The sequence below is a fragment of the Branchiostoma lanceolatum genome, chromosome 10 (genome assembly GCF_035083965.1).
Source record: "Branchiostoma lanceolatum isolate klBraLanc5 chromosome 10, klBraLanc5.hap2, whole genome shotgun sequence".
NCBI classification, from domain to species: Eukaryota; Metazoa; Chordata; class Leptocardii; order Amphioxiformes; family Branchiostomatidae; genus Branchiostoma; species Branchiostoma lanceolatum.
The window spans coordinates 12,618,078-12,630,611 of record NC_089731.1 but is presented as its reverse complement, the minus strand read 5'-3'; the positions used below and the strand labels follow the sequence as shown (position 1 = coordinate 12,630,611).

At 39.9% G+C, this 12,534-nt stretch overlaps 2 protein-coding genes across 4 annotated transcripts in view; one reads left to right on the top strand and one right to left on the bottom strand.

Moving 5' to 3' along the window:
* LOC136443668 (EF-hand domain-containing protein D2-like) overlaps window positions 1-12,534 on the bottom strand; it is a 41,566-nt gene that overhangs the window by 6,310 nt on the left and 22,722 nt on the right. The gene's annotated exons all lie outside the window — the stretch shown is intronic.
* Window positions 1,868-7,145, top strand: LOC136443431 (uncharacterized). 3 transcript variants are annotated; one of them, XM_066440656.1, is made up of 7 exons: window positions 1,868-1,970; window positions 3,285-3,471; window positions 3,985-4,211; window positions 5,352-5,481; window positions 5,898-6,055; window positions 6,293-6,386; window positions 6,724-7,145. In XM_066440656.1, the coding sequence occupies exons 1-7, from the start codon at window positions 1,968-1,970 to the stop codon at window positions 7,014-7,016; spliced, it is 1,092 nt and encodes a 363-aa protein (XP_066296753.1). In that variant the 5' UTR covers window positions 1,868-1,967; the 3' UTR covers window positions 7,017-7,145. The 3 variants fall into 3 exon arrangements, with proteins under 3 accessions (XP_066296753.1, XP_066296755.1, XP_066296756.1); XM_066440658.1 differs by lacking the exon at window positions 1,868-1,970 and adding an exon at window positions 3,073-3,160; XM_066440659.1 differs by lacking the exon at window positions 1,868-1,970 and adding an exon at window positions 3,101-3,126.

Here is a 12,534-nt window from a genome sequence, read left to right as displayed (position 1 = left end):
ACACCTCACAACCACCTCATATCTGGAGGAAGGAGACATGGCAGTGATAAGAGTTTGATACAGTACAGAGAGGAAGTAATATATCAGTGCGTGATATCTTCTGCCAAACACTAATGAAGTGTGCTGCTTCCTGACAGAAAGTCATCTGCCATGCCAGTATATGTCTATCTGATTTGATACTACCAGGCTCCTACACATGTACATTCCTTGCCCTACAAAAATCAGGACACTCCAGTGTATGAGCCCCAGTAGTAATTGGATGGCACTCAGGCTAAATAGTGCCAAAAATGGTGTCAATTAAGAAATACAGCAGAAACATTGAATTTTGCACTTTCTGCTAGAAATACAGCTGGTCTTTAAGCTATAGCTACATATATAGTAGTATCCTTTGTGAAAAAGTGGTTTTGAAATATTGAAAAGTTCTGACAAAACACATTCAATATCATTTGCTGATATTTAACAATGTCACCAGTAATCTTTAAATAGCTGATTACATGAAAGGGGGTCTAAATGACTACTCTCCAAGCAGAGGTTTGGCTCCGGCTGTTTTTTGACCTGATTTAAGGCTCTTAAGCTATTTTGTCATTTTGTCCCGTTTTCTTTATGTTGGCTTTGCCCTTTTTCCGTAGGGCATCAGCAAGTTTATCTTATTTCCTGTAATTCATAGGAAAAGTTGTCTTATTTGTGGCGAGGTGACCACATAATGTAATTGCCTTCTTTGATTCTGTGTTACCGGGCCCCTTCTGAAAATGTATGGGTTTGGAGTCTTTGACACACTCTAGTAAACAATCTAATGGCAACAACACTTGAAAGAGACTATGGCTTTACTGCACAGGAAAATATGTCAGTGATCTCCGTGCGGTAAATTATCAAATTAGGACATGCTAAGGGTCTAGATCACTAGTCTGTTAGCTATGAAAATGAGAATTACGGACATGAGAATTAACGATGTTGCTATTGTAAGATCAGACACTGAGGACAGAGAGGGATTAGGTTTGTGTACAACGCTGTCCAGTAGAGTCTAACAGGTGTGTCACTACATGTACAGGACACTTACTGACACTTACTGACGCATGTCCATTTGTATGTGTCTGAACCACTTTTGACCTATTTCTGACATTCAAGACTTTGGAAATTTCTGGAATTTTAACCTCTGTGTCAAATTCAAAATAGATTTTTCATCTGCTATTAAGTAGTGTCTTGAAGTTCGTGATCACACAGTTTAATGCTGAAACAAAACCTAAGACTGATACGAGTACTGTAATTCTTGTTTCTTTCACTGTAACTTTATGTTCACTGTTTTCACGGTCACCTCTGTACCGTGAACTTATCATCAACATGAAAAACCTGTAGTTATTATTTATGATTCCTTCACACATCCTTCTGTAAATCACTTGCCGCCACCGTGAAGTTAAAGTTCAGTGAAAATCAAAATGTTGATTTTCCGAACACCGTGAAATTTTGCTTCCATGAAGATAATTATAAAGTGAATTACAGTATGCCAGTGATGGTACAAGGAGCATGCTTCACCCAGAAACAAGGGACATAAGTCAAATTTCGGGGGATGAATATATAAAGTAAGAAGCCTTTTATGAATATTCACAAAAACTTAAATCATTGTGGTCATTATTTATATTCCATGGTTAACCCTCTTTGTAGACCGACCCCATGCATGAGTGCAACTGTTACTTGATATCAAATTGTCACTATGGACCTCACACACTTAGTGTTCCTAAATGAGCATTTGCTGAAGCAAGTTCCCCAACACCCTTTTACTCCCCCCTTATCTTCCAATGGGATAGCCTGGTTAAACGTAATTGGACCTTGAATGGAGGACAGAGGTCAAAGTTGAGCTGCAAGTAAAAGTCTACAGATGATTCTAGAATTTGGACTCAGCCAACTATTATCAGAACAGAACCTGATGAGGACACAGTGCACTACTGCTAAACCCTCTATAATCCAATGACATGGTAAGTACTCATAACGTTATGGGAAGACAGGAGGTCTTGGGATCTTCAGATTTGCGCTTCTTTAAAACCAGGCTATCATATTAGGGTTACGAGGTACATTCAAAACTTGTCACAATGTGAATGTGTTTGGCTGTTTGGACGGCCTCTTTTTGACAAATAAGAGGCAAATAGTATATGTTTGTCTGCTTTAACTGGTAAACCATCTTAAAGGCATCCAGAGCAACTTATGAGGCTTGAAACTTGACTAAAAAAAACTCCAATTTCTAGTCATTTCTACACATAGTAAGTTTCAATGATACTATACCATTACATATCAACATTAAAGGAGCAAAGATATGATGTCGTTGTGTGGTGAGAACTGATGTCTGCATCTTTATGTTTTAATTTTGCATTCCTACGTTTTGACGAAGGTGAGCGGGGCTATGGCATCGGTCTATTTACACTAGGCGCGTGAAACTAAAAGATTACCATGTAGCTTATTTTTGTGCCGCTTTTGATAAGAAATCCGCACGCAAATGTGGTAAACAGTGGCATTAAATGTCAATTTCATAAAGATTACAGCAACTAGAATATTTCCAGTTTTCAAGCCACATAAAATGCTCTGTGTAACTTTAAGGTGCAACCCACCAGTGCAGTAAGTACAAGCCATGTAATTATAAGACGTAAGGTTAGATCCACTCACACCTGGATGGAGTCGATGGGCCCATAATCTTTTCAATAAGTGTGGTGGGTTCTTTTACCTGCTTAACCTGTGGTTCAGATGAGACATCATCAGATCAGGGTGAAATAGGTGTGTTTTTCTTTATAATCAAATTAACTGAGGATTAAGTGAGACACCATACAGCTGCAGCAGGTGAGACAGGTGTATTTGCAGCAGGTGAGACAGGAGGGTATATTTTCTTTGACTGGGGACCAGGTGAGACATCGTACAAGTGAGATAGGCATGTTTCCTTGGCTGCACTTGGCTGTAGTTGGCTTTCCCAAAACTTACCACCAACTTGTCCAACCCTGTATGCCTCTAGGGCTTTTCTCCACACAAATTTGTCTGCAGTGGAAAAACCTGTTTTCCAGGTTTTAATATCTATTCTTTAAAATTCAGCTGTATATATCTTTAGAATTGCACATTGTCTGAAACTACTCATTCCTAAAGGACAAGGTTGTTCCCTCAAGTTACATTATATATTAGAAAGGTTATTTTTTTCATGTGTGAATATGAGTGAGGTTTAACATTCCGCGACAGCAAGATCCTTGACATTAGACCTTTTAATACTAGTAGCTGTGGCATTTTGCCTAACGTTTTGCCCCCCTCCCAAGATGGCGACCACGATGAAAGCACTACAGTGGGACGCCAAAAGCGAGAAGCTGTCAATGGTGGAGGTTCCTGTTCCAACTGTCACTAACCCGTTTGATGTAGTGGTCAAGGTCGGGTTTGTTGGTGTGTGTGGCAGTGATCTACTAGTGCTGAGGAAAATCCACCCTGCCGCAGAAAAGGTCATCTTAGGTAAGTGCAGAGGACTCTAGCCTGATCATCAGGTAACCATACTTTAGGGTGCTCCCTGGTATATCTCTACTGTGCTTGAGTGCTGAGCATTGCCTGTTCCGCTCAGGTTGAAAAGCGGGAATTTTTACGGTGTTGGTTTCAAAAAACTTCACTTTCAAAGATCCCTATACACTGCACTTTCGGGTGTAACCCCTACGTATACGTGGCCCAGTGGGACACCCTCTGGCTACCAAGCTATTTTTGGGCACAGCCAGCCAGGCCCTGGGACTTTTTAACTTGGAGTTAAGGTCATCCCAGGACCCATTAACAAATAGAGGCTGTAAGCTAATTGTGAGAACACCGAGAGGTATGTACATGTACATGTATACCCTTCTGCTATCTGACAGTCCACCGGGACAAATTTGCGGCTTTGGGGCCCATCCACCCTGGCAAATGTGACCGTGGCATTATGTATAGATATTGTTTCAATGTTCCTATTTTATGACTGAATCAATGTTTCTTTCCACTTTAAAGGCCATGAGTTTGCCGGGACCGTCCATGCCGTGGGAACCATGGTCTCGTCCCTCCAGGTAGGTGACAGAGTCTGCGTCAACCCAAACGGGAACTGTAACGGGTGCAGGTTCTGTATCCGCGGTCAGCCCCACTTCTGCACCACGGGCAAGAGCGCCAAAAACATCCGCGACCTGGGGATATTCTGGGACGGCGCCATGGCTGAATTCTGTATGGTGCCGGCTGACCAGGTGAGTTCTCAAGAACAAAACTTCCTGGAACGTTTGACCAATTCCTGTCAAGTCACGTGTCTCTAACTCTCCCAAGTTTACGTTCGGAAGTGATTGGTCATTATTGATCCTGAAAAAGGCGACAGTGGTCGTTGGAAATTTGATTTGTGAATACCATTAAAATTGATCGAAGAAAGTTTAGCATTGTACTAAGAACAAAACCTGTTTGAAGTTCAACTCCATTCCATACCATCACTTGCAGGGTGTCCATTGTTTACTGGTATTGTTTTTACCCCATTGTCTTAAAAAAAATAAAACTTTTATTGAATGTCAGTTCTGATAACTAAATTTGTGCTGTAGAAGGGCAGAAATACAGTCAGTTATCACCATCAGATTGTTCATACATCAGATTCTGATCACTGTAATTTGTGTTGTTAAAGGGGCATATTGTGACATGAGCATAAAACGAAATTCTTTGTTTTTGATTATCTTTCTACATCATTAGTTGAATCTACCTTATTACACTGCACAGCAATATTCATCACGTACGGATGCGACTTTGTAGTGTCGTGCGAACGTCTTGAAAAAAATTATATACGCAATCCCCACCGCCGCTTGAAATTGGCCGCCATCTTGTCCAACATTCCGACGAACCACCGAACACGCGATTGAACGCCCGACGTTCTGAAGTTTGTTTACTTGTGGTGATTTTCCTGTGACGCTCGAACTCTGACCATAACGGTCGATTCGGATTTTTCGTAGCGTTCTATGCTGGCTTATTTGCATATTAACTTGCGGGACGCAAGTTTATATGTAGATGAACCAGATTTTACACGTTTTTCGTTTTTCGTCGTTTATCAATGGTGGAAATGTGACAAAATGACGGGAATATGTTGGAAATAAGTAACAAATAAGTTACAAATGTGAATCTTAGTGTAGATCTTTCAAATTCTTACTATTTGTAGTTTTTACCCACCAGATTCTACAATATGCCCCTTTAAGGCCACACCAATTTCATTTGTTGGTTCTCGGAATCGCTTCTCCTATTTTTCCAATTTGAAAAAAGAAAATTGGTCACCCCTCCCAAGATTACAAGATAGACCTCAAAGTTTGATAAATTCCTTGTCTAGAAATGACCAGATGCCATTAATTTTCCTGCAGGTGTTTCGCATACCAGATGACATGTCCATACAGCAGGCCGTCCTGTGTGAGCCGTACTCATGTGTGATCCATGGTTACGAGAGGATCAGCCCACTACTGCCGGAGACACGCATTCTGATTCTGGGCGCTGGTGAGAGATTCATGTTTCCTAAACATCAACTCTAAGTGTGATGGGTTCTTTTATAACGTAATCAACTTACATAATTGTTTTCTTCTTCAAAATGGAAAATCTAAAAAAATCAAACCTCCTAGCACCACACAAAAAAGAAACATAGCATTATTTGGAAGAACTTCATTTTCTATAATTTTCTAACCCAATTGTGCCCGTTAAACATGCTTTTATTTTTTCTGTCAAGTGTCTAATGAAAATACCCAGACAAGAGTGAAACTAGTAACCTTTTTGTCCCATCAGTTCCAACAATTCATGCTGTAGAGTTAAATACATGTAGTTTTTGGCGACGCCTCAGGGGCGAGCCTAAAAAAATGGTATAGTATTGTTCTTAATTGTTCTTAGAGTATTTTAAAGGTTAAAGACTTCCATTCCAGGTATTATTGGAATGCTATTTGCGGCCTTATTCCAGCATCGTGGGTTTCCTGATGTGACGGTAAGCGAGCCATCTGAGCTGCGCAGGAAAACCGTGTCAAATATCGGAAAGGGCTGCAAAGGAGTCTCACCTACTGAGCTGAAAAGTTTAAGTACAGAGGTAACTTGATACTGTGATGGTTAAGACAATACATGTACATTGCTTTTGTACAATGTACTTCCTTTTGCTTCAATTTGTACTGATAATTGAATTTTCAAAGAAATGATACATAAAAAAAAGAAATAGAAAAGAAGAAGTTATACTTCATCACTATTTTGCGTAGATAAGACATTCATACTCTGATTCTGAACACCTTGTTTCACATTATCTTGTTTATGATCTTGTTGTCACTTACAGAAGGATGCTGAAGACGTTGGGTTTGATGTGATTGTTGACACCAGCGGGGTTCCCATGGCGACACAGCAAGCAATTCCTTTGCTGAGGCATGGAGGTCAGACATGAATTTCAAATCAATGTTTTCCTTGGTATATACTGATTCAGAAGCAATATCCAGAGTTTCAGGTGGCGATCAGTGTCTGTGTCTATGGCCATAGGCTCATTCCGTAGTCTAGGATCGGAGGGTTGGGGGTTCAAATCTCACCATTGGAATTCAGGACGCTGAGTGCTACATGTATACTTAGGTATATGTAAGGACTGTGACCTCCTTGAGATTTAGTTCAAACCTTAATGGAGCAAAGTTCACACTTTTCGAACAATATTGCCACCACCTCAGAAAATGGTGTTTACATCTTTCATACTAATCAACAAGACTTTTCCCCCTCCTCCAGGAAAGTTGCTGATATTTGGGTGTTGCCCAGCCGACAAACAGTTGAGTTTCAACCCACACGATGCCTGGATGAAGGAAATCACCATCCTGACCTCTAGAATCAACCCTTTCTGTTTCCCCAAGGCCATTGGTCTTGTCAACAACATGGCTGCCGACTACCTCAGCTTCGAACAGCTTGGTGTAAAAGTGTTCTCCATGGATGACTACCAGGATGCAATCGAAATGCTGAAGAAGGGGGAGATCACCAAGGCATTGATGGAGCCCTCGGGACTAGGAGAATGCAACAATGTATAAATTACCATCTCAATTATTGTATGGTGAAATTTATTACTACAAATAAGGCTGATTAAGTGTAGTACACATCATGCATGTTGGATAGTAGGGTGATATTTTGGCTTGTGAATACCCAAGGCAAGGTTAGAAAAGAGGGTTCTTTTTATACTTAAAATCATACTAGTACATGTAGGTAGGGGTTATCCAATTCTGTTGTATGAAAGAGGTGCTATTTCATCTATCCTTAATCATATCTTGAAACATCAAAAAATATAAAACTTAGACATGAATAAAGTCTTAGGTACAATGTTCTGAATTGTTATGTTTGATGATACTCTATGTTCAATTGTTTAATATGAACTTTCCAGGTAAAAAAAAAAGCTGGAGAATCAATTATTGGGTGATGATATGATGGAATATTAAAGTTATAAGGAATATGACATAAGTTATAGAAATGGAAAAAAATACATTTGTAAATGTGTAAACTTATCCATGTTGAGTTGAGCAGTTTTGTGTTTTCTGTAGTTTTTCATGTTTTTCACATTTAATATCATTCTGGTTATGGTGATGTAATGTCTGGGACCATAATTTCGCACCCTTCCAATTTGAACCTTTTGAGTACTTTCCTGGCAATTAAATTTCATCAGGGTAATGCAATGTCTGTAATTTAATCGTTTTGCAATTAACAAAGTACAGATATTTAAAATGTTCATTCACAAGGTCATGAAGATTAAACTTTGTTATTCGGTTTTTGTCTTCAGTATTTTTATCTTCAATGTTTATGATTTTTCATGAATGACACAAGTACATAACAACTTACATAAAAACTTCTTTTGATAATTTTCAACAAACAGGTGCATCTACTGTATACTTGTAGTAATGGGATGATTTGGTTGTCTTTGATAGAATGTTTGTTTGTTTTTTGGCTTGTTTTTTGAAGCTGAAAACTTGAATAATTGATATGGGGCCGTGGAGCTCTAGCTATAGCCTGGGTGCCATACTATTACTACCGAGGCTCCTACACTCGCTACCCTAATTTTTTTCAGGGTAGCCAACACAGGAGCCCCGGTATAGTATTAGTAATCTCGGATGGCACCCAGGTTAGTGGAACTCAAGTTTGAGCTTGAATTATAAACTGACAATGTGGCATGACTGAATAAACGATTGTCAGGTGTGAAAAGTAACAAGAAAGAAAAGATGTATATTCCGCAGTTGTTCTAAGAAGTTAGTGTTTCTGAGCTCCCTGGGTGGGGGGCAACAGTTAGTCCCAGGGACCAGCGCACGATGACAGGGAGGATTAGGGAACCTGAAGGAACTGTCTCTCCCAGGACAGGACACAGTTGGGTCCTATGTGGGAGAGTATGTATGGCGGGTATACCATTCAAACTTTGAAACAGGAGAAACCGCTTTTTTGCAAAGCCAACTTGCCAGCGCAATTTTCCTGATTACCCAGCTTTGCTGATTACGAGTTGCTGCTCAAACTGACCCGAGTGAAACTACGGGGTGGGGGTGGACAGTACATCAAACGCAATATGACAAAAATACAAACATATAATCATTGACAAACTGTTAATGCATTTCATCAAACCAATTAAAACATAAAGGTACATGTACCTGTAAAATTTGGCAACACATTAAAGTAAGGCTAACTTATGGGCTATTGAGTTAAAAATGTTGATGAGAGTCAGAATTAACTGTTCCAAAGAAGATGGATGAAAGAAAAAGGAGGTATAAAAAGAATTTCAAACCATCCTCTACTCAAATTTTGGACAGAATACCAAAAACTTTGGTCATAGAGCAATATTCGTTTTTACACTGAAACTGTCGCAAAATTTTATCATTGTCTTCCTTTAATAAGTCTTTAATAAAAGTACAGGTTTCAGAAAATTAGAGTTTAATCCAGGGGTACCAGTGCCCGCGAAGCTGGTGTGTTACGCTGAATGGCGATTATACCAGCTATGGATAATTCCGATACAGAATCCTTCTACTAGTGTGCTTAAACTCCATCCACATCCTCTGATGTGAGTGACTTAGCCTGGCAACTTTTGTGTGACGTGGTCGCACATGAACATCCAAAATGTACTGACACTACAATTTATTTAGTTAGCTTTACTTGCAAAAAGAAGGGATTAACTGTGTTTACAGATTATGTTATTGTCTGCCTCTCCAGAGTTTATCAGAGGGTGGTATTAGGGCTTGAGTTACAGGATTTTGTTTTGCCTTGTCCACTAGAAGACAAGAGGGATTAACTGTGTTTAGGGGATTTGTTAATTGTCCTTTGTCAAGTGACAGTGAGGCTCCCCATTCTGGTAATGTAGTCATGTAACTCAGGCCCCAGTAGGGTACAAGGCCAAATGAAATCTCTCTGCATTTCCATGGGTATACAATGACATGATTGTTATTGAATCCTTGATTTTCTTAATACCTAATGCCCCGACTTTTCATAATGAATCTACACACTACTGAAAAACTAAAAACTTTGATACTGATAGTAAGCTCATACAAAGCAAAAGGCTGCTGCTAATACCAATAAGCCGTTGAACCTTAGCTCACTGAAGTACATGTAGTTGTTTTGGCACTCTATTCTCTATTGGTTAGGCAGCAGGGAGAAGTTAAAACCTTAAGTACCCTACAAAAAATGGTCAACGTTGTTTGGAAAGAATGCCCATCTACAGTGAACATACACCTTCCTTCGTCCATCAAAACAACTCCTTGAAGACAAGAACAACTTTCACAAGTAACTTTCTATACTTTTTGATGAACATGAAACTATTCAAAGCCCTTTTTCTTTTATTTTTGAAATGCACAGGGCGAGTAGTACAGTCTCCTGGCTCCCAGGAAAGTCCAGAACAGTTGAACCACACTGTGACATCTTCTTGCCTATTCCCACCTTTAGCCTGGCTGGGTGGACTGACTTTTCACTTAGCCTTGCCGGTACATTGAATCCATTAGCCACGGATATTTACATCATCAGTAAAATCTCATTCTACCTGGATTAAAGGATTAAGGATGACCTGAAAAGGCCCTCCTCAGGTCAGGGGTCACACGCTTGTGCCATGCCAACTCTTTACTTACAAACCATCTGGAAGGAGGGGAAAGAAATGCCTTGGGGATGGAAGAAACTTGAATTGTAGAATCTCACATGTTTCTGAAGTTTGAAGTTCTTTTTTCTGTCCCAAGTCTTGAAGTTCACTATCATGGGGAATAGCATCATTCCAAAAGGATGACCAACTTGCGGCAACAACTTCCAATTGAAGTAAAAAAGCCATCAAACACATAAATCCTATGGCTACATGTACATGTAAGATTAGTTTTGTTATGGAATTGGATGTAGTTTGCATCATTTGTGCCACCTTTACAATTGCCAGACCACTCTCTGGACAGTGTGTGCCACTCATAGAATTGTCATGATCAGGTAATGCTGGAGGTTGCAATCAAAGAGAGGTGAAAGATGTAATCTCCAAGCAGATCTAACAGTTGCCAAGACCGTATCCAATGGCAAAAGGAGTTTTTATTGCAGCCCAGCTGCAAAATTGCAATAAAAACTCCTTTTGCCAGTTGGATTCGGTCTCTGCAACCGTTAGATCTGCTTGGAGATTAAAAGATGGACAATTAGTAAGCACAAATGGTTTCAATTGAAGCAAAATAACTCCCTGTAGCAAGGATTATCCCCAGCAGGTCATAACTAAAACAGTCAACATCCCACAAGATTTCATTTTCAAAACATTTGCAAAGAAGCGTGAACATTAAATTTTCAGAAAGTTGTACCAGAAAGTTTCCGACAGCTTTCAAAACTCTCAAAAGAAGCTTAGCAGAAGCTTGTGCAGCTGCAGCGAACTTGACATGACCAGAAGCCAAGTTCATACAGAGTTAATCCTCATAAACAACCACCCGTTCAAGTCCAAAGCCCTGTCCAAACAAACATGTCTAGTCAGTGTTTTTAATGTACTTTCGATAAATATACTGAAACTGTCCAATAAAGTTCTCCAAACAACGCATGCTGGCCACACATGGCTACCTGTAGTAAGTTTTGCTTGCACAGCATAAAAAAAAACTGCAATGTAAACATGGGGATATACATATCTGTGCGTTTTCTTATTTATAGCAATCTTATATCTTAGCCCGAAGCAGCTTCGAGAAGAAGGGCAATACTGTAAATGCAGAAATGTTCGCGGTGGTTTTATGTTTGCGTTTTCGCGGCGACCGTTTCACTGCGAACTGAAAACCACCGCGAACATTTTTGTCCGATACTGTCGCGAAATCAAGACCACAGCAAACACTCCATTTTCGCCTGAGTGAAATAAAACCACACGAAATTAAATGCTTTTACAGTAAGATTTGCTTGCACATCATAAAAAAACTGCAATGTAAACATGAGGATAGACATACATGTTATATCTGCACATTTCCTTATTTATAAGAATCTTATATTTTAGCCCAAAGAAGTTTGGATCGAAGAAAGGTTCGAAAAGAAGGGCAATGCCTCCCCCTGTCATTTTAGAGTTTTTTTCATAAAAAAACTGCAATGTTAACATATGGACACACATACATGTATCTGTGCGTTTTCTTATTCATAGGAATCTTGTATCTTAGCCAAAAGCAGTTTAGATCAGAGAAAGGTTAGAGAAGAAGGGCAATGCCTTGCCCTCCTTGACATAATGATTGATGACTCTGAGTGGTAAGAGGTTACTTAAAGGTCTCCTGAGTCTGGATTAACTTTCACCCCAGACTCTACCTTAATCCTACTTAATCCCCCTTTAATTGGGAGCTTCCCACGGGGACATGGGTACTCTAAACATGGCTTTGATGTGTTCTTAGAAACTTTTTACCAGACTTTCCTCCCTCCAGGTGTGAGTGAGGCAATGCATACTCCATACACTAACTCTTGCATGTTGGTTCCAGAAATTCTGGACATCTAATAGACCTTAGGATCTCCCCAGTGTCAACAGACACATCTGGCTTAACAGTAATCGGCTGCTAGTCAAGTCATAAATACATGCTGTGGCCACTTATTATTGTTAATACATATAGCTTGTAAGAGAGCAAGTAGGATGAAGATATTGTTTTCTTACATATCCAATTAAGTCCTTGAAAAGCTAGGTGGAACAGTGTACCCAAGGTTAAATAAACATGGAAAAAACCCCAACAGTGAACTCATTTAGAATTTCACTCTATCAGAGGACTCACCAGGAGCAACCAATCAAATCTGTACAGATTGATTGACACCGTGAAAGTGTTACAGATGAGGGGATCAGGACCCTTTTAGTTGAGTTGACTTGGCGGAGTTGGTAAACTTTACCAACTCTGGCAAGTCAACTCAACTTGGCCCAACACCCTGGGGTCAACTCTGCCAGGGTTATAGGGTACGTTTAAGGTTAGGGTGTTAGACCTACACCCGATACACACTTGGAAAATTTTCTGGACGTACTTTTGTACGTCGCCTTTTTTCCGAGGTGTGAACTGGCCCCGCGCGACGTACGTCACGCATTTTTATGGCCCGTACCACTTCGTCGTACGTACGTTCGCCCTGGATGTAATG